Consider the following 23,693-nt stretch of genomic DNA (forward strand, 5'->3'; position numbering starts at 1 on the left):
CATCACAGAAGGAGAAAGGAACAAGGAAGAAGGGGGGGGGGGGGAATCAATTTGATTCCAAGCCAAAGGCCGGGGGGGACAACTCTGTCTTACAGGCCCTGCGGAAAGAAATCAGAAAGAAATGACATTTGCCTCGGAGATGGATTTCCAAGGGCAGAGAAAACACTCAGAGTGAACCGTGTTCCAGACACAGCTATTGTCCCCAAAGAGTTTCTGTGCCTTTAGATTCAGGAACAGGAAAATACTTGATGTGTGAAGAAAACCTTGGCACCTGATTAGTGCGACTGACAGAGGTGGTTCTCGGTTGTTTTACTGACTATCCAGAACAGGCTACGAGGCTTTATGGGGATTTGCTGAAGAAATTTCTGGTTAACTATATAATCCAAGGGCTATGGCTGCCCTGTAATGTCACAATCCTATCCATGGGCAGCAGCTAGCTAGCTATTTATTTATTTATTTATTTATTTATTTATTTATTTCATACAATTTATAGGCGGCTCAATTGCAAAAAGAAAAAGAAAATAAGCACATCTTGAAGCAGTTTACAAAAAGATTTTTTAAAAATACAATCGAGGGGAAAAAAATCACAATTCTACTTTAAAATGTGCAAAAGTTAAAATATGAAAGCAGACAAAAATTACCTCGACTTTCTAAGTATCTGGGTAGGTTTGTCTAAACAGGACTAAAGACCTCCAAAGTGCATTGATCTCATATAATGACTTAAGAGAGCTTGGGATGGAGCATTTCTTAGTGAACGTGCATATTATACAAAAAAAAAATAAGGATCCAAATAAGTTTAGCTGACATTGGACTTTATTTTCAATCACTGGAACCCAAGAATTCAAGGCCATGTCCAACTTTATTATTCATTCTCATATGAAGTTCCTCCTTAACGAAGTTCTTCCTTAACGAAGAAGTTCTTCATTATGAAGTTCTTCCTTAACAAAACATTTTGTTCTGTGCTGTATTGTTTTACTGTTCCTATATTGTAATTTCTTTCTCTTTTCTGTTATGAAACACATGTGAATAAATCGATTTAGTTCTCTCTGAAGGCAGAGGAGACCCTGAGAGGGTTTCAGAGGCCATGGAAAAGGGGTGTGTCGAAAGTCTCCTGGTGGGTTGTTGTGAAAGGCACCTTCAACCCTAATGTAGTCTTCTAGGGCATGGGTAGGCAAACTAAGGCCTGGGGGCCGGATCTGGCCCAATTGCCTTCTCAATCCGGCCCGCGGATGGTCTGGGAATCAGCGTGTTTTTACATGAGTAGAATGTGCCCTTTTATTTAAAATGCATCTCTGGGTTATTTGTGGGGCATAGGAATTCGTTCTCTTTTTTCCCTTCAAAATATAGTCCGGCTCCCCACAAGGTCTGAGGGACAGTAGACCGGCCCCCTGCTGAAAAAGTTTGCTGACCCCATTCTAGGGGCTCAGCCTTCAAGGTAAAAGCAAGAGGGAGAAAGCAGCCAAGTCTTCTTGAGTTAAAAAAAGAAATGAATATTCTATTTGCGAAAGCATAGAGCAAATAAAATTAGATAGAGAGGGACAATCAATAGAAGTTCTTGCCAAGGAATTTCAGGCCTGGCTGCAATCGATAAGCCAGACGCCCAAGCAGTCGGGAGTGGTTTGCTCCTGGTCACACTTATGCAAGTCAGTTTGGAGACAGAATGGGGGAAGCAGATAATAAATGGGCGAGGGGGGAGAAACCACCAGCAAATATGGATCAATGATGCTCTGCGTTGCACGGTGTGGACTGGAAGACCCCTCCAATCTACAGCTCTATGATTCCATTCTACAGGTGGCTGGGGAGGGGTAGAGCTTAGGAGTGGGGTATGTCTTCTACTTTTTCTTTCTAGTCTCAGAAACTCTCAGCTGTTGAAGTCGTACGGCTGGAAACTTACACCGGATGAATTGGGGATTTCAGTTTCCCTTGCACAAATATTGAGCAGGGAAGTCAGAAGCGCAGTTTGACGTGCCCCAAATCTTTGCAAACACAATAATTTTTATATTTTTTTAAATTTCTCTAAGGGCTGCATATACATATACCTATGTAACAGGCTATATGACACTGTAAGTGGAATACCTTCCCTACTGAAGTGGTAACTTTAAGGGAAACTCTAAAAACATGAAGTCTTCTGGCTGTCTGATCTGCTCCTGGCAACCCTGAAATTATTAGCTGTCCAAGCAGGGGACTATGTTTTTTAGTAGTTTTTAACCAGCTTTTTAGGGACGCGGGTGGCGCTGTGGGTTAAACCACAGAGCCTAGGACTTGCCGATCAGAAGGTCGGCGGTTTGAATCCCCACGATGGGGTGAGCTCCCGTTGCTTGGTCCCTGCTCCTGCCAACCTAGCAGTTTGAAAGCACGTCAAAGTGCAAGTAGATAAATAGGTACTGCTCCTGTGGGAAGCTAAACGGCATTTCCGTGCGCTGCTCTGGTTCGCCAGAAGCGGCTTAGTCATGTTGGCCACATGACCCGGAAGCTGTCTGCGGACAAACGCCGGCTCCCTCGGCCAATAAAGCGAGATGAGCGTCGCAACCCCAGAGTCGGCCACGACTGGACCTAATGGTCAGGGGTCCCTTTACCTTTACCTTTAACCAGCTTTTTAGAAGACTTAAAACTGTTTTTATAAATTTTAATTGCATTTGCTGCTCTAGGCTCCTTCGGGAAGGAAGGGTGAGACATAAATTAAATAACTCAATTAAATAAATGTGCATATGTAAAACAGGCTCAGGTAAGGATGGCTGAAGTCTTGGTGCTGCACTAATTTGCAGGGGTGGCATATCCAGAAAAACATGTGGCTTTATAGGACAAAGATAAATTACTCTGGTTAAAGGAAGCAGAATTTGATGTTGATGATAGAAGTCTCTTTTTGGAGCTATTTTATGCCTTCTTCTACATCTTCACAACAGCCATGTGAGGTAGGTTAGGCTGAGTGTTGACGACTCACCCAAGTTTAGATGTGAGGGGAAAAAAATGGGTTTAAAATAAGAAATTGCACATGCTCAGAGCATTTTCTGGTTATTAAGGTTACTAAAATGTTGTTAAGTTTGTGTTTTGAAACTGCACATGCTCAGAGAATATTTTCTGTACTCCATAAAACGTATTATTAAATAAGTTTATGTTAAGTTTTTGAGATGTGTAAATGCATTCCTTTTGGAAGGGGGGGTGTCTTATTTTGGGAACTGCACTAGCCCCCACCACCATCTTAATTCAGCCTTGAACCGTCTTCAAATGCAGCCATAGTTCAAAATTATTGTGAGGACAAACCAATAAATATTTAGAACATAGCAAAAAGCTATCCAAAAAGATAGAAAGCAATCAAACTGCAAGTTGGGGCAGGCTCTCCTATCCCTTTGCACCAGAATTTCTTGGGCAATTTCAGTTTGCGGGCATCATTTTCCCCAATTGCCTGCTTCTGGATTTCCGGTCCTGACACACACTGTCGAGAGACAGGCAGCTCCAGATCTCAGAAAGGCCTCATTTCACATTGTGCTTCGCCTTCCTCACAGAGCCACTGTGCGGCTTCCAGCACACGACCAGCAGATGCTTCCATTCAGCTGCTTGCACAGCCCCCGCCCTCAGGTGCCTCTCCTGAGCAGTTAATTTAGAAGCCAGCCATGTGCGTGAGCCACATGTGCCATTGGTTGCAAAGGATCTGCTATGGAATCCATGATTTGCCAGAGCCAAATGCTGCTTTCTTTTTCACTCTGCCATGGCCCAAATTCTAAGGCAGAGCTTTCCAAACTGTGTGTTGCGTTAGTGTGTCGGCTGCAGTCGGTAGGTGAGTTGTGCGAACGCTACCTGCACTCCTCCCGGGGCTGGAAATGAGTTAGCTTAACCTCTGGTTAGCTAGAAAACCTGAATTACTGTATTGCAAAATGATGCATGTCTAAAAAGTGTGTCACCGACATGAAAAGCTTGGAAAGCTCTGTTCTTAGGAGAAGCCTTGTTGTTGTTGTTGTGGTGGTGGTGTGTGTGTGTGTGTGTGTGGATGTGCTAGGAGTAGCCACCTCCTTATCTGACTGAGTGCTTGCTATACAAATGTGGTCAGCCCTAGACCACTGGCACTGGGGGCACAGAGAGAAGATGCTGAATGGACCTCTTAGAGCTGGGTGGACCTCACATGCACCCAGGGGAGGTTCTTCAGCTGCTGGCCACCTGAAATCTCTTGCTTGACTTTCCTCCCAGAACAGACATGGAGACAATTGAGAGAAGAAGAGGAGCACCCTTTGTTCTCTTGGCAAAGCTCTATGGGCAGGATTAATCAAGATGACCACACAGGAGACAACTTTAGGAAGACTATGACTTTCATAAAGGGTAGCCAGGAGAAACATCACAGCATCCAACAGAAGGGGTTAAATACTTTGGTGAATACTCCCCCCCCCCATTTAAAGGAAGCCAACCCGCCCCTTGAAGAAACATGTTAAGCAGCCCCCTCTCCTACCATCTCCTCATTGTCGATTGACGTCCGGATGACCATGGCTAGCGAGATCCCTGACTTCCGGGTTGCAAGGGTCTGTGGAAGGCAGAAGTACACAGAAGATATAAAATTTGCAGCATGTGATGGTCTAAGAGAAAATAATATATTGATGGTATCTATTACCGAGTAAAATTCCTTTGGGAATTATAGGGACAGAACTACCCAAACTGTATAGAAATTTATTCATGTCTGCGACTACAGCGGCAAAAATGGAAAGGAGAAGAAGTCCCAGCAAAAGAAGAAAGGATACAAAAACTTGCGGAATATGCAGAAATGGCGAAACTTACTGGAAAAATAAGAAATCAAATTAACAAACTTTTTGTAAAAGAATGGAAATGATTTATGGGATATTTACGAACAAACTGTAAACAGATGAGAACATTGGCAGGATTATTGTAATAACCTGCAGTTTTATAAGAGTAAATATTTAAGGTAGGTGAATAAATGAGCAAATTAAGTTAATTTGGATATGCAGAAAATATTAAAAATAATTTTCAGGAACAGCAGAAAAAAGGGAAGGAAGTCGAGTTTTGAAATGTTAAAATGATTATAAAATTATTGAAATGTATAAAACTGAAAATCATAAATCTCTCTCTCTCTCTCTCTCTCTCTCTCTCTCTCTCACACACACACACACACACACACACACACACACACACACAGTGAGTCTCTGACATGGGCAACCATGGCTGATGAAGGGCTGGATGAAGCAGGAAGGTGTGTATTTGGGGAGTCTTATTCAGGGGGGGGGGAGTAGGGTAAAACTGAGGTAACAGACCTGCACCCATTTTAACTGCTCAGAGAATATTTCAGCTCACCCCCTCTGCCTTACAGTTCTCCTGCCCCACAATATCTCCTCCAACACTGTCTAATCTCTAGGACCAAGATGAAAAAACCGAAAACCCTTTACTGAAGTATTAAGCCTTGTCAGTTGAATTTCAAGGCAAAACTGCGATGGTGCCAACTTGCTGAATTCAAATAATATACAGCTTGCTTCTGGCTCTATTAAAACATCTAAATCCAGGAGCGATTGTGAGTGTTGAAAACAGCAGAATTCAAATGAAGGGTACATCAAGAAGAAACTTTACCCTGCCAAGCACAGAGTTGGGCGGATTAATCCCACCACCCACTGCTCCTAGGCTTCCTGGCCACTTACAGGGTCTACAGGTTGTCCTGGGAGAGACGCAATCTGTCTGCCAGTTCCCTTGCAGAAACTCTCTTACAAAAAGGAGAGGACCTGGGCCAGAGGAAGGGTCTCCAACAGAGCCAATGGGTTGCCTTGAAGGATATTTAAAACAAAACAAAACAAAACAAAACCAAAAACCCAAAAGCACACTCTGCTCTTGCTAGCCCTGCTGCCTTGATCCCAAGGCAAACAACAGGCAGACAGATCCACTTGCAAAGCCCCTCTCAGTCTCCAAGTTCAGCTCAACAGCTTAAAACCCCAGCATCGTGGGATTTACAGAACTGGTTGTGAGCTGACTTAAGGCTACCTTAACACGAGAAACTCCTCACAATCTTTTCTTTGTGGGGACAGTTCACAGAGCTGTGCTACATGTCCTCAACCATGTTTGGCTCTTGGAAACCCACCCTCTTCACACCTGGCAACGCAGTAGAGACGGAGAACCTGGGCTGACCTACTGCAAGAACGAGGGGAAACAAGTCAACCGAATTCAATGGCCGTGTTTCAGAGGATTATGAATGGTCTTCATAATCACAAATCACAATTGAAAAGGGCCGTTTCACAGCATGAAGCATTTTGTATCAACCATTTTCATGTGCACTAAAGATAAAATGGACCAAGGCAGAAAGCCGTTATTAGTCTCAGATTCACGTGATTGTTTACTCCAACCCTGTACAGTGGTGCCCCGCAAGACGAATGCCTCGCAAGACGAAAAACTCGCTAGACGAAAGGGTTTTCCGTTTTTTGAGTCGTTCCGCAAGACGAATTTCCCTATGGGCTTGCTTCGCAAGACGAAACGTCTTGTGAGTTCTTGCGAGTTTGTTTCCTTTTTCTTAAAGCCGCTAAGCCGCTAATAGCCGTGCTTCGCAAGACGAAAAAACCGCAAGACGAAGAGACTCGATTTCGTCTTGCGAGGCACCACTGTATTATTAATGCTGCATTGAGAGCAGTGTCATCCTGCTCAGAGTTGCTCTCCCCATAAGCAGGACTATCGGGGGACTTGGATGCCAACAGCCTGGCTCTGGCTTAAGTGAGTTGTGGGCAGCAGAAGCCCCTGCACTGGAGGCCGAGAGTTCGGATGACAGTGAACTAATGGCATCGCTTTAATACTGCTCGCCATTTAAATTGCCTTTATTTTAATAAAGCCTCTCAGTGTCTCTCTCTTCTTCCGTCTGCCCAATTTTCAACGTCTCCCTTGACAAGAGTTAAACTTGCAGAGGTGTATAATATGATTAACGCCATGAAACTAATTATGATGTAAGAAAGAACCTTTGGCACGGTCGTATTTGGTTTGGTTCATTATCAGTGTGTGACGGTTAATAAATGAATCTCACAAGTTTCTGTTTGCAAACTCTCAGCAATTTGGTGGGATCACGACGCTAATTCACAATTAATTTCCTCGGCTAACCATTAATACTGAAATAACTCTGTTTGCTTGTCAGCTTCCATCTCTCTCTTTTATTCCAATCAACACAGCACATTCATGTACAGAAATTACACAGATTAGCTTTTCCGCAACAAAGGGAGAGATAGTGAGCAGGCCGGATGATGATTCAGGCCCCAAAACAAAGGCTTAACTGCCCAATTTCAGCCCTCAAAGCACCACTCCTGGAATGCTGGGTGTGTGTGTGTCACTTTTGAGAGATGCCACAAGGATGGATGCTGCCTAGGGACCCTGTGGGGAAGGGGATGGGATGGACCCAGATAACTGTGTCTGAGCACCCAAGGGAGTTTTAGACTTCTGTTTGTTGCCCCCCACCTGCAATGCCACATGGTAACTCCATTTTGAAGCTGAGGGGAGTTGCAAAAGCTGTTTGTGATGAGGCATGGAGTTGGGGAGAGGTCTGCCAAAGTTCATAATCTCTTGGCTTGAAATATGGATCTTGATGATTCATAATGCTTGCCTTCAAACTGAGGGGACTCACTGAGGTCCCAGAGTGTTTCCCTCGCTTAGATTTCGAGCTGAGTTAGAAAACCCCTAACCCGATACAGGGCTGCCTTCAGATGTCTTCTAAAAGTCAGATAGTTGTTTATTTCCTTGACATCTGATGGGAGGGCGTTCCACAGCGCAGGCGCCACTATTGAGAAGGGCCTCTGCCTGGTTCCTTGTAATCTAACTTCTCACAGTGAGGGAACTGCCAGAAGGCCCTCAGAGCTGGACCTCAGTGTCTAGGCTGGATGATGGGGGTGGAGATGCTCCTTCAGATATACTGGGCCAAGGCCATTTAGGGCTTTAAAGGTCACCACCAATACTTTGAATTGTGCTCGGAAATGTACTGGGAGCCAATGAAGGTCTTTCAGGACCAGTGTCATATTGTCTCAGCGACCATATGGGACAAATGCATAGGTGCAGAAGAGGAGGGTTTTTTTCAGGGGGGGACACACACAAAAATCCCATTGAACCCTACCATGGCCATCTCTCTCTGTAAGTGGGGGTGCTGCTTGGGGGGTGCTGTGGGTGCTGCAGTTAGGCTGCAACTCAAGGAAGCTGATTTATTTATTTATTTATTTATTTTAAGAAGAAGAGTTTGGATTTGATATCCTGCCTTTCACTCCCTTTAAGGAGTCTCAAAGCGGCTAACATTCTCCTTTCCCTTCCTCCCCCACAACAAACACTCTGTGAGGTGAGTGGGGCTGAGAGACTTCAAAGAAGTCTGACTGGCCCAAGGTCACCCAGCAGCTGCATGTGGAGGAGCAGGGAATCGAACCCAGTTCCCCAGATTATGAGACTATCGCTCTTAACCACTACACCACACTGGCTCTCAAGGAAGCTGATTTAGATGCCGTCCAGGCTCACAGCACCTCCTCTGGTGCTTTGGAAAGTACAACAGAAGCACCAATAAATTCAAAAGGTGAAACGTTAGTCAGAGAAATCTTTTCGCCCTCCAGGGCTTCCATGGACTGTTAACGATTATATAAAACCAGCAACCACGAAACAGCGACACATTTCCCTTCAGAGAGATGTGGAGCCTTTCGTGACGTTCTTGCTGCGCTGATGGCAGGTCCCTTAAAGGATTCCACCTGAACCAAGTGGAGAGTGCGGGAGGATGGGGAGAGAGCTGGGAGAGGGCTCCATGTTGCCAGAAAGGGTCTCTAAAAAGGGGGGGGCACCAGAACCCACCTCCTGTGGGACGCAGGAGACAGAAGCCAGTTTGGGGGGTTGCTCTGTCTCGGGCCCTCAGATCGTGTTATGTACTGAGTTGAATAGGATCCAAAATGCAGCAGTCTGATTGGTCCTAGAACAATAGGATTCAGAATGCAGCAGTCTGATTGGTCCGCAGGAGCCACCCAATCCAACTCCAGGTAGAAGTGAATCCGCAACCTGATTGGTCTACAGGAGAATCCCAGAATTAGCCAATCACGTGGGGCCCATGGTGTAAATAATGTATATAAAGCAGACATTTCAGGGGAAACTTCCATTCCTCACTACTATGAGCTGAATAAAGAGCATGAAATCCACACTCAACTCCGAGTATATTTCAGATCGCAACACAGGCCAGGCTCCTCAGGTACCAGCCCCCAAGCGCTCCCCAACCCTGCTGCAACACAAGGGCAGGCCCTCTCCCCTCCCTCAGCTGCCTCCCTCCCTCCTTATGGCTTCATGGAGTGTCTCCACAGGAGCCCCACTGCAGCCTGCCTAGCAGAAAAATGCTTTATGGGCCTTGAGCAGGAGAGGCGGCAGGGACTCCCCCCCCCCCCCAGCTGCTCAGGGACCAGTAGAGAGAACAGGCTGGTTCTCTTGGGGAGGGAAGAGAAGAAGGGTGGGGGTGTGAAGCTCTATTTTGAGACGGAGGACCCAGCAAGGCACCTTCGCCCCACTCAAGCCTCCTTACTAATCTCCTCCAGATTGCCTTTTACGAGGAGGAGGAATGTACATAATTATGTTTTTATAAAATATTTATCAAGCTCATATGGAAGAAATTGGGTAGCACGCCTTTATCAATAATTGAGACTTGAGAGAATCATCATCTTGTTGGGGGCTGAGCAGAGGGCGAACGGAGCTCACCGTGCCCCCCCCCCCACCAGAGCCAAGCAGGGTTGCTTATCCCGAGTGGGTTTTCTTATGTGTAAAAAGGCATCTCAGCAAGGGCATTTCAGGCCAGTGCCATCAGGGCAACTGGCTTGGGCTGGGGGGTGGGGGAGCAACCTGAGAAAGGGTGGAAAGAGAATCTGTAGGAAGAGCCCGTGATGATGCTAGACCTTTCACAGACGCCAGCCATTCTACAACAGAGGCCATTGAATGCAGCCTTTCCTAATTCCATTTACTGAGAAGCAGCGTTCCGTGCCAAGGTGGGCACCCAGCAGGAAGGGCATGGGTCCAGGACACCTGCTCCCTTGGGAACCAATTGCCCCTCCTCGCCTCTCCCCCAAAATGCAGGAAGAATGCAGATACAGAGGCAGAGTCCAAATGCTCAATGACTGCATGGCTTTCAGCTCCTTTTTTGTGTGGGGGGGGAAGGGTATTTCTCTGCATCTGGCTAAGTACTACTGTGGGCTTATCCACACTTTTTATCCAGGCACAGGTCTGTGCTTAAAAGCTCCATGTCTGAGCATTGCCCGGGTGTGTGTGTGCATTGCCTCAGAGCTTTCCCCATGAAAACCTGCTCTTTAGCACTCAATCGGAGTAAATGTCAATTTGACTTTTCTGCAGATTGCCATTTACCCTGATTGAGCTTTAAAGAGTGGGTTTTCGTTGGGGGAAAGCTCCAGAGCAAAAGCAAGGGTGCTCAGGCATGGATCTGCAAAGTGTAGAGTGTGCCTGGAAAGAGCAGAGGAAAAGTGTGGATAAGCCCTGTGTCAGCAGCGTTTGAGCCCCACGTTGGGCAAAGATTCCTGTGTGTTGCTGGGTCTAGAGACCCCGCTTCCAATTCTATGATTCTTATGACTCATGCACAGATACAGCCTTGTGGCTCAGAACACCTGAAGAAACATGTCTAGGAAGCCCCGCTGAAATCAGCAGTGCTTACTCCCAAGTAAGAGGGCAGAGGATTGGAGCCTCAGGCCCACCTCTGAACAGTACAGACATGGCAGCAGACTGCACTGCCAGCCCCAGAGTGCACCACCCAGCCGAATCATTTCAGGGCTCCGACATCCATCATCTCTTTCTGAAATAGGTCTCAAAACTCTTTTGCAAACCCATTTAGCACTAAAGTGGCGCTTATGATGAGGCAATTCTCTTCCGCAGCAAATAGCTGCCCTGGAACACAAAAGATTAATTATGACATTTCAAAACATTCATCAACAGAGAAGCACTTACCATGGCCTGGGAAATCCAGCGTTGATGAGGAAGAAATTAGAGAAAACATTAATAGTCAGGTGTTATTGGGACCAGGCAAAGCAACACTTAATAAGCTGATTGGTATCTAAGCAGCAGAGAAACCACATTAACTGCTGGCATTTATTTCTCCATTTCAGAAACATCCATACAGGCAATTGGATGGATCCATATAAGAAGAGACTCAGGAGAGAGAAAAACACGGAGGCCCCATGGTTCACTTCTCCCTCTCATGAGCACAACGGCAACTCAGTTAGTGCAAAGCACAGCTGTACGGTGGTACCTTGGTTCCCGAACGGCTTAGTTGTCAAACAAATCGGCTTCTAAATGCCGCAAACCCGGAAGTGTTCCATTTGCAAACATTTTCTGAAGCCGGACGTCTGACGCAGCTTCCGTGGCTTCCGCTTGAGTGCAGGAAGCTCCTGTAGCCAATTGGAAGCCACACCTTGGTTTTCGAATGGTTTCAGGAGCCAAACGGACTCCCAGAACAGATTAAGTTCGAGAACCAAGGTAGCACTGTATTGAGAAAGTGGCAAATGGTAGCAAGCATCTGATTGCAAAGGAATGATAATATTGTTTTATTTGGAATATCTTTGGGGGACTCCCAGCTACTCTGTAACCTCATTCGCTGGAAATCTGGACTCCAGGTTTCTCCCAGAACTGAATATAGCTTCCACAGCTAATACAGAGAAGTGCAAAACACACACATCCATGTGAAAAAGTCTGCATGCATGTAGCATGCTATTAGGAAAGGGAAGGAGGCCGAGGTGACTCTCTTGTGGTCTCACATGTTGCCCTAGATCACTCCCATTAGATCACTAATTGTTGGTCATCATGACTCCACAGGTTATGTTGTTCTAAGCCAGGGTCCTACGCCAGGGTGAAGTCAGCCCCCTCCTTTGGGGCTTGCTCACAGCTTAATTCCAAAGTGAAGGAGGGAACAGCACAGCCCTTGTGACCAGGAAAAGCAGGTGCCGGTCATTGCATGCAGGGGCGCATGTTCAGCACAATGCCAGGAACTTACCACATCTCTGACGATGGGGAACGTCTTCTTTCGGCGCAGGTCTGGCATGCTGTCAATTCCATACAGTGCACTGTTGGGGCTGAAGAAGAGAGAAAATACGGACTAATACGGAGAGAAACATCACACGTGTTCTTTGTCGGTTTTAAAGAAACATTCTTTCGCAGAATCACACATTCTATAAGACCAATTAAAAACAGCGCTGGAATGTCTGAGGTTTGTGAAAAAGGGATGTGAATGACAACAAAGATCACATTGGCCCTCTGAGCTGCAGCATCACATTGGAAGCTCCTGCACAGCTCTAATCCAGGGGTCAGCAAACTTTTTCAGCAGGGGGCTGATCCACTGTCCCTCAGACCTTGTAGGGGGCTGGACTATATTGGGGGGGGAATCCCCCCCAACTCTCCCCTCCCTTCTCCACAGCACCGGACAGAGCCCCAGTGGCTGCTTACCTGTGCCTTACGAGCGGCAGGGGCTGGCAGCGGCAGCGGCGGAGGGACGATGAGTGGCGCAAAAGGGCTGGCTCCAGAGAGGGGCTTCTTAAAATGGTGCTCAGCCAACCACTACTCAACAAAGCCCAGCCCCTTCCTCCTCTAGGCAGGGTGGGGAGAAGCCAGGAGGAGGGAGGGAGGAGGTGTGGGGGGGGAGGGAGGAATGGCGCAGCCTGAATGATCAGAATCCACATGCCGATCCACGCGGCGATTCCTGGATCGACTGCGGGCTGGATCCGGTCCCTGGGCCTTAGTTTGCCAACCCATGCTCTAATCTATCATCTATCTATCATCTATCTATCATCTATCTATCTATCTATCTATATCTATCTATCTATCTATCTATCTATCTATCTATCTATCTATCTATCTATCATCTATCATCTCTGAAGTCCTGCTGCTGAGCCAGTGACACACTTTCCGTAATACGACACTTTGTACTTCACTGCACCAAATTCGAGCTTGGAGGCAGGATGGATGTTCACTTGGCATCCAGTGGGGGAACGGCACTGGGGACATCTGATGTAAAATAAAAGAATATAGAGTGCCAAAGTCTTTCCCAGTAAACTGACCTAAATTCATTTAAAACCGGTTTTAAAGGCAGGGGAGGAAGGAAACACCCAACTTTATTTGGACTAACTCATGACGGATGTGTGCAAGGGCTTCTCCACACTTCCCCTTCCGCTGTGCTTTCCAGGCACGGTCCTCACTTTAAAAATCCATGTCCAAGCGCCCTTTTTGTTACTCCAGAGCTTTCCCTGTGGAAAACCTGCTCATTAAATCTGTATTGGACTGCAACTCGCTGAAAACCCGAATTGCTGCTGTGCTTCAGCTTTCAAAAATGGGTTTTGGTGGGGGAAACTCCGGCGCGAAAAGAAGAGAGCTTGGACACAGAGTTTTAAAGCACGGACCTGTGCCTGGGAAAAAGCGGAGCAAAAGCTAAGTGCGAATAAGCCCTAAGATTATGCATGGTGCCACACAGAATTATGGAGCTGGAAGGGACCACAAGGATCATCTAGTCCAACCCCCGGCAATGCAGGGATCTTTTGCCCAACCACAACCCCGAGATGAAGAGTCTCATGCTCTACCGACTGAGCTGCATGGAGAACGGGATGGGGGAGGCCTTGTTCTCCCTCTCTCATGATAATCATAGAATCATAGAGTTGGAATAGACCACAAGGGCCATCGAGTCCAACCCCTTGCCAAGCAGGAAACACCATCAGAGCACTCCTGACATATGGTTGTCAAGCCTCTGCTTAAAGACCTCCAAAGAAGGAGACTCCACCACACTCCTTGGCAGCAAATTCCACTGTCGAACAGCTCTTACTGTCAGGAAGTTCTTCCTAATGATAACTCAGACCCAACCAGGTTTTCCAATGAAGCTGCATAATGAAAGATTCAGGACAAAAGGAAGGACTCCTCCACACAGTTAAACTATGAAACTTGGTCCCCCCAAGATGTCATGATGGCCACCAACTGCTTGTGGGCTTCCCATAATGGGCATCTGGTTGGCCACAGGGTGCTAGGCTAGATGGGTTTCCTCTGGCCTGATCCAGATTCAGGGCTCTTTGGATGTTGCACCAGTTTGATCTGTGCATTTTTTGGTCAGGCTTTGGTTAGGTGTTGAACGCAACAGTAAAACAATGGCTGGCTGGCGGGGGTGGCAATAACTGTCCTGTGGCTGGCCAGATCTTGCCAGGGAGCAGCAGCAGGTCTTCCTGGCTCTCCTGCTTCAGCTGAGAATCTGCTGCCAACAGAACCACCTACGTTAATTTCACTTATTTCAAACTTACCCTTGCAAAAGCATACAAGGGCTAGCTCCCTTCTATCCAACTCAAGCACAGGGAAAGCAATGTAAAGAAATGCAAATAGGAACATGAAGGAAGTGCAAATCTTCCACCCCAAAAGGGCAAGATCCAAGCTCCAAAGCCGCCGCACTCTTTTAAGCACCAACTGGTCAAATCAAAGGCATCCTTTCCCCCACACTGGCCCTCTGTTTCCCTCACTGGCTGTGCAGTCTTCATTTCCCTGACAAATATGCAACTTTATCAGCAACACAGAACCAGCTGGTGGGCTTCTCTTTTGCAGCACCAAGAACAGAGACTCTGCGGTGCTCCCTCCCCAGAGAACGACTGTCCATTCCGCAGTTTCCTAAGGGAGGGACACAGGCAGCGGGGAAGATGGCGCAAAGATGCCTTGATGCCTTGCCAAAACTGAGCTATGTTAAAAGTCCACTAACATGTGATAAATTATTACTATTCCCTAACTGCTGTAAGCAAGCTGTTTTTTAAACAGTTCTCGCACAAGTATAATAGCAACAGCATAAGTTTGTCCCTAGACCAGACATCATTAGTGAGAAGGGGCGACCTCCTGGACAAACATTGCCCCACAAAGGTGGTCAACTATTGAACCTGGAGGAATTTGTCTCTCCTTTCCCATTGCTATTTCAGTCTGGGTTGGCTTCTGGATTTCGGAGGCTGCCAGGCAAGAGAGACCATCGCTAGGCCCATGAACAGAACACTTCAAGGGTCTCTCTCTCACACAAGCCACACCTCATGTCAAAGTCTGCTTCCAAAAACTTTGTTAAAAGAATTCTATGGTGTCATGAATAAAATGCATGCTCATAAGGGCACAAAGTAAACACACATACATAGGTGCATAAACCGCATGTCTGAAATAGTACAGAGAGCAATGCAGCAGCCATGTTTGGCCTCTAGTCAATCTCAGGGACCCCCTCAAGTCACATAACAGGAAATTCCTGATAGGTCACCCCTTTGAGACAAGTATCTGTTGAATAGCAAAGCTGACCTGTCAAAAGAGCAGATATCTATGTGTGAATGTCACAGGTCCTTGACAATGGATTCTGGAGCCAAGGTCTTCACCATTTCAAAAGGATGTCTCTAATGGGCCAGGAAGGGCAATTATCAGGCATCTTGACTGACAGATTTGTAAATAAGTTGGAGAGACATGAACTCTGAGCATGATCTGATTTACATGCACAACTCATTTTGTAAAGTAACTATGACATTTCTGGGGTGGTCTATCCCAAGGGTTTAAAAATTGTAACATACTTTTGTTCTGGGCCCCTCATCTACTTGCAGGGAGACGGTTGCAGCAGACCAATGAAGATCAACAGTTTGCCTTGCCTCCTTGGTAGCCTCCAATTGAGTCTCTGACCAATAGCAGACCTCAAGGGACACAGAGTCCCTTGATGGGGAGTTGGGCTGTAAAAGCCAACCTCAACCTTCTTACAACAACTTCAACTTTGTCTCCTGAAATGCCAGGGATGATGACATTCAAGAATTGGGGTTAACCCTGCTATGGCACAAGGATGCTGCTGACATATCTGAACCACCCTGTAACGATGGCCGATGACATCCCCTATAAGAGAACTAGCATCAAGGGAGGGAGACCAGATCTTGGAATGGCCACCACTTCTTATAGTGCCACTACTCCCAGGAAGTCTCATGAAACTGCCAGCGCTCTCCTGGGGTCTCCATGAGACCTGACATCAGCCAGACAATACATAAAGCCATGTAGCCAATCAGATCTGGTTATGGGATGATGCCGGCATGCCACATTGAATGAGAAAAATGCCTCCTCGGTGCAAAAGGGCAAACATCACCACCTTGTTTGGCAGCCCCTCCATCCCAAAACCGTTTGACGCAGGGCCCGAATTTTTCATGAAACTCCCTCTCCCTCCCCTCAGTTTTGGCTCAACAACAACAACAGCAAGCAAAACAAACAAAAGGCCACCCATCAAGATTTCCACCTAAATCATAATTCAGATTATATCAGGCAGAGTAATTTTAATGTTAGTGCAGAAGTGGAAGAAACACTAAGCCCTGCAAAAGACGGCAGGATGGAATTATACAGAAGAGCCTATATTAAAATGCTATGACAGAGACTGCTTAACTGTCTTTCCAAAGGGGATTAAAGAAGCTTTAATAGCAAGCAAAAATATCAGTCCAATTCCTCTGCAGCGGAGCAGTCATTATCGCCTCCCATCATGCAGGCTCCGCCGTGGGGATGGGCCGGATGGGTCCGGGAGTGAGAAGCCAGCGGGCGCTCAGAGCCAGGGGGCTGCTCATGCCACAGGAAAATGCGGGGCAGGGGAGGGAGGGACCGGGTTTGCTTAAACCCACTCATCTCTTCTGCTCCCCATTTGCATCTTTATTAGCACAGCTAATGCTGGGATTATCCTGCGTAACTTTATGATGCTGTCACATGGGATGCTGAGTGGCTGCCAACCACCTGCTGCTCAGAGGACCTTCTGGGACCATCCAGGCTGGGGCTGGGGAGGGGCCAGCAGGACACTCTCCTTGGCCAGCCGTCCTTTGCCCTGGGCAGCCTTGCAGAAGACCAAAGTGAGCCGGCTAATTGCACCTGTCTGCACTGCCATCTCTCGAGGTGAAAAGGGAGAGGCCCCAGGCACCTCGGACTCCCCAGCTTTCCAGGATCACTCTTCTGCCACACAAGGCAAGGGACTGCGGGCTCCATCCTTCCCCAAGTCATAAAGCTTTGGTTTCAAAGAAATCATGCTTCTAATGTCCAGTTATGTCACTTAGACAAGACTGAGCAGACCCTTTGGGCCTCCAGATTTACAGCCAAGCGGTAAAGAGGGTTTTACATGCAGCTTGGCATATTTATTTCCTCCATTTCTAAAGTGTCCTTCATCCAGGCCACTTTGTAAAACTCAGTTCAAACAGTACTTCCAATAAAAGCCATTTTAAACCTTAACGATTACTGGAAAGCCACATTCCAAACCCGACGTCACTTCAGCAGAAAGGAAACATCAATACGTGGGCCTAAAACTACCCAACCAATGTGAAAGGCAACAAGGCAACAATCTACCCTCCCTTTGCTCCTGTGAATCGTAACACGATGTTGGGATCCTGTCACCTTGCTGCTGTTGAAGCAGCTGCACTCTGCTTTCTACATCCCTCTGCTGGGAGAACTGTCCATTTATTCTGACTCTCTGCTTCCTGCTACTGAACCAGCTCCTGCTCCACAAGAGGACCTCTCAATTTCCTTTTTACCAATCCCCTTATTTTTCTTTGGAAAATATCCTCTTTTGAATACAATTCAGATGAGCTGGCAGGTGCCATCCCACTCGTCTCTGTGTATCTGCCCAGTCCTCCAAAGAAAGGCCCTGCAGGGTCACAACAAGGGTCCTTTGAGCTCAGCACTGTTTCCCACCCATGATCTGCCAGGTTCCTTCACCAAGCCAAGCCCACAGGCTAAGCACATAGGCCTCCTCTACTGTTCTCTGCGCCTAGCAACTGGTACTCAGGGGCACAGAGTACTGCTGATCACAGAGAAAACTTGCAGCCATCACAGCAATAGCTGTGGAGAGATCGCTCTTCTCTTCCTCCTTCATGCTTGTGGGGCCGTGCTGTGGTCTAAACCACTGAGACTCTTGGGCTTGCCGATCGGAAGGTCGGTGGTTCAAATCCCCGCGATGGGGTGAGCTCCCGTTGCTCGGTCCCTGCTCCTGCCCACCTAGCAGTTCGAAAGCACACCAGTGCAAGTAGATAAATAGGTACCGCTCCGGCGGGAAGGTAAACGGCATTTCTGTGCACTGCTCTGGTTTGCCAGAAGTGGCTTAGTCATGCTGGCCACATGACCCGGAAGCTGTACGCCGGCTCCCTCGGCCAATAAAGCAAGATGAGCGCCGCAACCCCAGAGTCGTCCGCGACTGGACCTAACGGTCAGGGGTCCCTGTACCTTTAAGCCAGTGCTCTCCATCACCATACTTTGTGGTGGAGAGAGTTCCTGCATCTCCCGCCACTCAGGTTTGTCCTTGGCTTATTCCTCTATCTATTTTCTCCACAACACATGTAATTTTAGGCACCTCTATCCCATCCGCCCCCTCACCTATTTTCTGCACCAAATGTTGTAATGTTTCCTCCTAGAAGAGTTCTTCCAGCCCCTTGATTAATTTGTTTACCCCTTTCCAGCTCTCCAGGGACGCGGGTGGCGCTGTGGGTAAAAGCCTCAGCGCCTAGGACTTGCCGATCGCATGGTCGGCGGTTCGAATCCCCGCGGAGGGGTGCGCTCCCGTTGCTCGGTCCCAGCGCCTGCCAACCTAGCAGTTTGAAAGCACCCTCGGGTGCAAGTAGATAAATAGGGACCGCTTACTAGCGGGAAGGTAAACGGCGTTTCCGTGTGCGGCTCTGGCTCGCCAGAGCAGCGATGTCACGCTGGCCACGTGACCCGGAAGTGTCTGCGGACAGCGCTGGCTCCCGGCCTATAGAGTGAGATGAGCGCACAACCCTATAGTCTGTCAAGACTGGCCCGTACGGGCAGGGGTACCTTTACCTTTTTTACTTCCAGCTCTCCAGGTGTGAGTGGCTGGAAGTGATCACAAGTGCAGCCCACACCTTAGATATGCGTTAGGCCATCATGATACCAGCAACACAGATTTGTCTAAAGGAGGTGCGAGGGGCTGTGTCACTTCCAACTCTGCCCTTGGTGCAGAGTCCGCTTGTTTTGCTCACCCCCACATACTAAGCGAAGCTGACCACCATGGCCCCAGAGAGTCACAGCCAATTTGACCCCCATCTGTGTGCACACACAGTTGCAAAGCCTTGAGGCTCTTGCAGGAAGATCCTGGTAATGTCTAAAGATTAGGTCATTCTCCCACTCTAGTAGGCAACTATCCATGGGTTTATTTATTCGCCTGCCTGCCTGCTAATTTCATTCCACCCTTCGTTGCACAGAAATCCCAAGTTGTGTTAGAGTAAAACCAAAACATACAATAGCAACCATTTAATAACAAAGCTCAATGCAAAATTATTGGCGTATGATACCCTGTTGCCGCGATAATCGCGGCCAACAAACTCACCTCTTCACGAGGCCATCCTGGATGAAGAAGAGGTGGGTTTTAAATTGATACCTAAAACTAAATAGTTTCTGTAACAGGCCTAGTTTGGGAAGTTCAGGTGCCACCACCCAGAAGGCCCCTCTCCTGACTAGCTAAAGGGCAGACTTCACCTGGGGATGGAATAACAAAAACAGCCTCCGTGGTAGAGTTAAAAAGCCTGGGCAGGCTAGGGGAGGAAGATTCCCAGGTTGTATGTTGTTTGGGGCCTTGTATGCCACTCTCTCAGCAGCAGCATAAAGGTAAAGGTAAAGGGACCCCTGACTGTTAGGTCCAGTTGTGGCCGACTCTGGGGTTGCGGCGCTCATCTCACTTTATTGGCCAAGGGAGCCAGTGTACAGCTTCTGGGTCATGTGGCCAGCATGACTAAGCCGCTTCTGGCGAACCAGAGCAGTGCACGGAAACGCCGTTTACCTTCCCGCTGGAGTGGTACCTATTTATCTAGGTACCCTTTCTTTCCAGGCAGAGGCCTGCACTTTAACCCTCCATGTCCAAGCTCCCCCCTCCCCGAACTTTCCCTGCAAAAACCTACTCTTTAAAACTGAATCGGAGCAAATGTAAATTCAGAGAAAGTTCTGGAGCACAAAAAGGGCACTCAGACATGGAGGAAAGGTAAGTGTGGACAATCGCATACAGTATTGGCTTATTTGGAGATCCCAGATATCCTGGACACACCATTCTGTGTCTTTGAGTATTAATGGGCTCATAACCTAGCTTGATTTCCCACTTAGTCAAGCAGAATTTCTCTTTCAATTGGAAGGCTGAAAGAGCCATGCATAACACTTTGCAACAAAACAGACTGACTTCCTGTGCTGGTTGATTTGAGTCCAAGCAAGCAAGCAAGCAAGCATTGTGGGATGTTCCCAAGGTGGTAGAGAAGCACAACTGCTGGGACTGTCTAGGATTGGGATATGGAAACCTTTCAAGATGTAAAATAAGCCTAGAGCTGGAGTGCCACTTCTACCTTGCCTGAGAACCTTTCCCCCGCTGTACTGGTGTGGGGTCGCAGAATGTTCACAAATACTCCAACTGTCTAGGGTGAACATGCTCCAAATTGCTACCTTGTTTAAAAGTGCAGAGTTCAAAAAAGAATTGGAAACTCAGTCTGTCGTGGGGTGTGGGGTCGCTTGCAAAGAGCCTGAGGGCCGGAACAGGCCCTGAAGCCAAATGGTTCAGAATCAGAAGGGCTGCAGGACGTTGAGCAGAATGGGCAGTATGCTCAGCTCAAGTGCTGTATGCAAGCGATGGAAAGCAGAGTGGCACAGGCTTAGCAAAACTAGCCCTCGCCAGGTCGCTGGTGCTTAGAGGGTCACGATTTGCCTGCCTCCCTCATGACCATTGCCTTGGACTCAGGGGATGGGTGCAACGCAGCAAGGAAGAAGCCTTTATCCTCACCCCCCCAGCAGTCCGTTTGCCCTTCCCTTGCATTGCATTGCGGATGAGCTGTAGCTTGAAACAAAGTCTGTGTTCCCTAATGGACCGCTGTAGAGAAATTATTTCTGCAGAAGATCCAGCCTGTCCCTCTTTCAACTGTGTTTACATTTTCTCACAATATTTATCCCTTCAAAGAGTTCATAGGAGAGCACAAACAAGCATTGCAAAACACAAGGAAGCAAAGGAAAGAACTGATAAACAAACAGATCAGCAGAGAAACAGATTTTAAAAGCCAGTAGTGTGAAAGTACCATGGCATTAAATACCCTCCACCTCCCCTCCACTGGCCACCGCAGAGAGCGATAGAAGTCAGGCCTACAAAGGGAAAGGCCTCTCCCAAAAGGAACTTTTTCATCTCTTGCCAGAAGGCGGGTAAGGAGGGGGCTGTACGGGTCTGGAGTCCCAGGGTCTTGGCACAGCAACTCCCCCCGCCATTCCTATCAAACAAAGCAATGCCTCTTAATTCTACAGCACAATCCTATCTACATGTCTACTCAAAAGTAAGCCCTGGTGAGTTTAATGGGACTCGTTCTTGGTTAAAGGTAAAGCTACCCCTGACTATTAGGTCCAGTCATGGACGACTCTGGGGTTGCGTGCTCATCTCGCTCTATAGGCCAAGGGAGCCGCTGTTTGTCCTAGGACAGCTTCTGGGTCATGTGGCCAGCATGACTAAGCTGCTTCTGGCGAACTAGAGCAGCGAACAGAAACACCGTTTACCTTCCCGACGGAGTGGTACCTATTTATCTACTTGCACTTGACATGCTTTTGAACTGATAGGTGGGCAGGAGCTGGGACCGAACAACGGGAGCTCACCCCATTGTGGGGATTCGAACCACCGACCTTCTGATCAGCAAGCCCTAGGCTCTGTGGTTTAGACCACAGCGCCACCTGCATCCCTTACTTTCAGTTAGGTGTGTCCTTTAACTGACACTGTTGACCACGAGTGAAATGGTCACGCCAGTGCTTTTCTTGGTAAAATTAGCTTTTGTTTAAATTGATGGGGTCAAGAGGGAGGAGTGCAGTTTGTTTGAGGAGAAAAGGGTGGCACTGCAGAATCAGAATCGACTGCTACTCTGTGCCTGAGGGTCTCCACTGAATTGGGGCAAACAACAAGCCAAGGAAACCCAAATTGCTGTTTGTTCCGATTCAGTGTTAAAGAGCAGGTTTTCCTGGGAAAAGCAGCTTGCGGGCAGGGGGAGTGGTCAGATGCAAACCAGGAAAACGTAGAGCTGTGCCTGGAAAGCGTGGGGCAAAAAGCAAGTGTGGATCAGCCCACAGGCTCACAGCTTAAAGCAGCTTTTCAACCAACTTGAAAGAAACACTCATTTCTCTGCTTTATAATATCCTCCTGTTTTCATGCTGTCAAATCAGCTGCATCAGACTTCGAACCCTGCAGGATGGAGCATCTGAATGGTGAGTGATCTGACTGCAACATTAAAAGTTTCTGAGAAGGTGGAGCAGGAGAAGGAGAGATGGACACAGCAATCTAATGCAATCCAATCTCCCCTTCCCACCCACAGGAAACAAGATCTATAACACAAAAGAGTGTACAAAACTCATTCAATATCCCATCACATATGAAAAAGGAGGCAACACAGAAACACCCCCATGACCCCCAGCATCTGATGCAAACTCAAAGACATCTATCATCCGCCTAAGAAGTACAGCCTGCAAAACGTTGCCACAGCCATAGTTCCACATATCCTGGGCAGACCACATTGTACATGTGCGTGAACCAGGAGCTACTAGACCTCAGCCATGCTCTGAAGTCATGAAACGACCACCTGTCGTTTGAGCAGCTGGAAGGAAAGAGGCATGGCTCAAGGTGCTTTCTGCGTCCACATTAGTTCCAGTGTGTCAGCAAGATCTTGTTTGGAAAGTGCCAGTTGACAGAGCGTTTGGGGGCGTTGAGCTGCTCCCTTCCTCTTAACTGGCAGCCTGCCGTGAAGCAAACGTCAACAGAACCGTCCTCTGAAGGGGCTGCAATGCACTTGTATGTGCCAGTGATGGTGCCTCTCGCACTGAAAGGGATCTGGATCCTTTGCAGCTGGATGGAGCCACACATCCCAAGCAGAGCCAAGGAGACACAGCAAAGGCGCAAGGAGGAAGCCTTGTCCGCCCAGAGAAGAGGGGAGCCCTCCAAGCAACTGCTCTGGAGGAAAGGCAACCAAGGGCTCACATACCCCTTCCAGGCAGGATACAGAAGCAAACCTAACCAACCAAACAAACCCATGACGACATGCTTTTGCTGCCTTCAGCATCAAGGCTTTGCCAGGGGACACACATCATGGGGGATCAATGGCTCAGCACCCTCCAATCCCCATCACCATCCCTGACCACTGGCTATTTTGTGGCTGCTGGGAGCTGGAGGCAAACCACTTCTGGAGCTCCAGCATTGTTCGAAGCCACCCGAGTCTTAGCCGTGGCCTCCCAAGGAATTTCTGATTTCTCTTCCTACCTTATGCAGAGCTGTGTATGCTTTTCTTGGGAACACAAACGCAAAGGACACAACAGACTTGACACTCGCGCTCACGGTGCAGCTGCGCCCAATACTTACCCAGCAAAGGCTTGGATTGCAAGCTTGGAAGCGTCCAAAGACCCTCCGCTGACTATGCGAGCCTTGAATGGGGAAGAAGGAAAATCTCGGTTACTCTGGGGGTGGGGCGAGCAGAGTGTGCCAGACACAGAAGACACCTAGGATGGAGTTGCTAAGCAGGGCCAGCTCCACGCCAAAGCTGAAGTCCTTCCCGTTTGAAAAGACAACAGAGCCACGTTCAGCATTTAGAGAGAAACCTCCGGCAGGGCGGCTGCTGGGGGCGCCCAGGAACCCCCCGCAGGCAGTTTCCCTGCAAATCCTGGAGTGCAAGCAGGGGTGGGGGTTGGCAGCGGCCTAGGCGACAGGTTGCCACAGCAGGGCAGCAAAACTGGGAACC

At 48.0% G+C, this 23,693-nt stretch overlaps 1 protein-coding gene across 2 annotated transcripts in view; it reads right to left on the bottom strand.

Annotated features, from left to right (window-relative positions):
- The window catches only part of UNC13C (unc-13 homolog C), a 133,516-nt gene that overhangs the window by 81,857 nt on the left and 27,966 nt on the right, over window positions 1-23,693 (bottom strand). For both annotated transcript variants that reach the window (XM_028705840.2, XM_028705838.2), the window contains exons 4-6: window positions 23,318-23,379; window positions 11,957-12,035; window positions 4,439-4,510 (exon numbers count right to left, since the gene is read on the bottom strand). In XM_028705840.2, the coding sequence (XP_028561673.2) occupies window positions 4,439-4,510; window positions 11,957-12,035; window positions 23,318-23,379 (213 nt within the window). The remainder of the gene's footprint in view (window positions 1-4,438; window positions 4,511-11,956; window positions 12,036-23,317; window positions 23,380-23,693) is intronic.

The sequence above is a fragment of the Podarcis muralis genome, chromosome 14 (genome assembly GCF_964188315.1).
Source record: "Podarcis muralis chromosome 14, rPodMur119.hap1.1, whole genome shotgun sequence".
NCBI lineage: Eukaryota > Metazoa > Chordata > Lepidosauria > Squamata > Lacertidae > Podarcis > Podarcis muralis.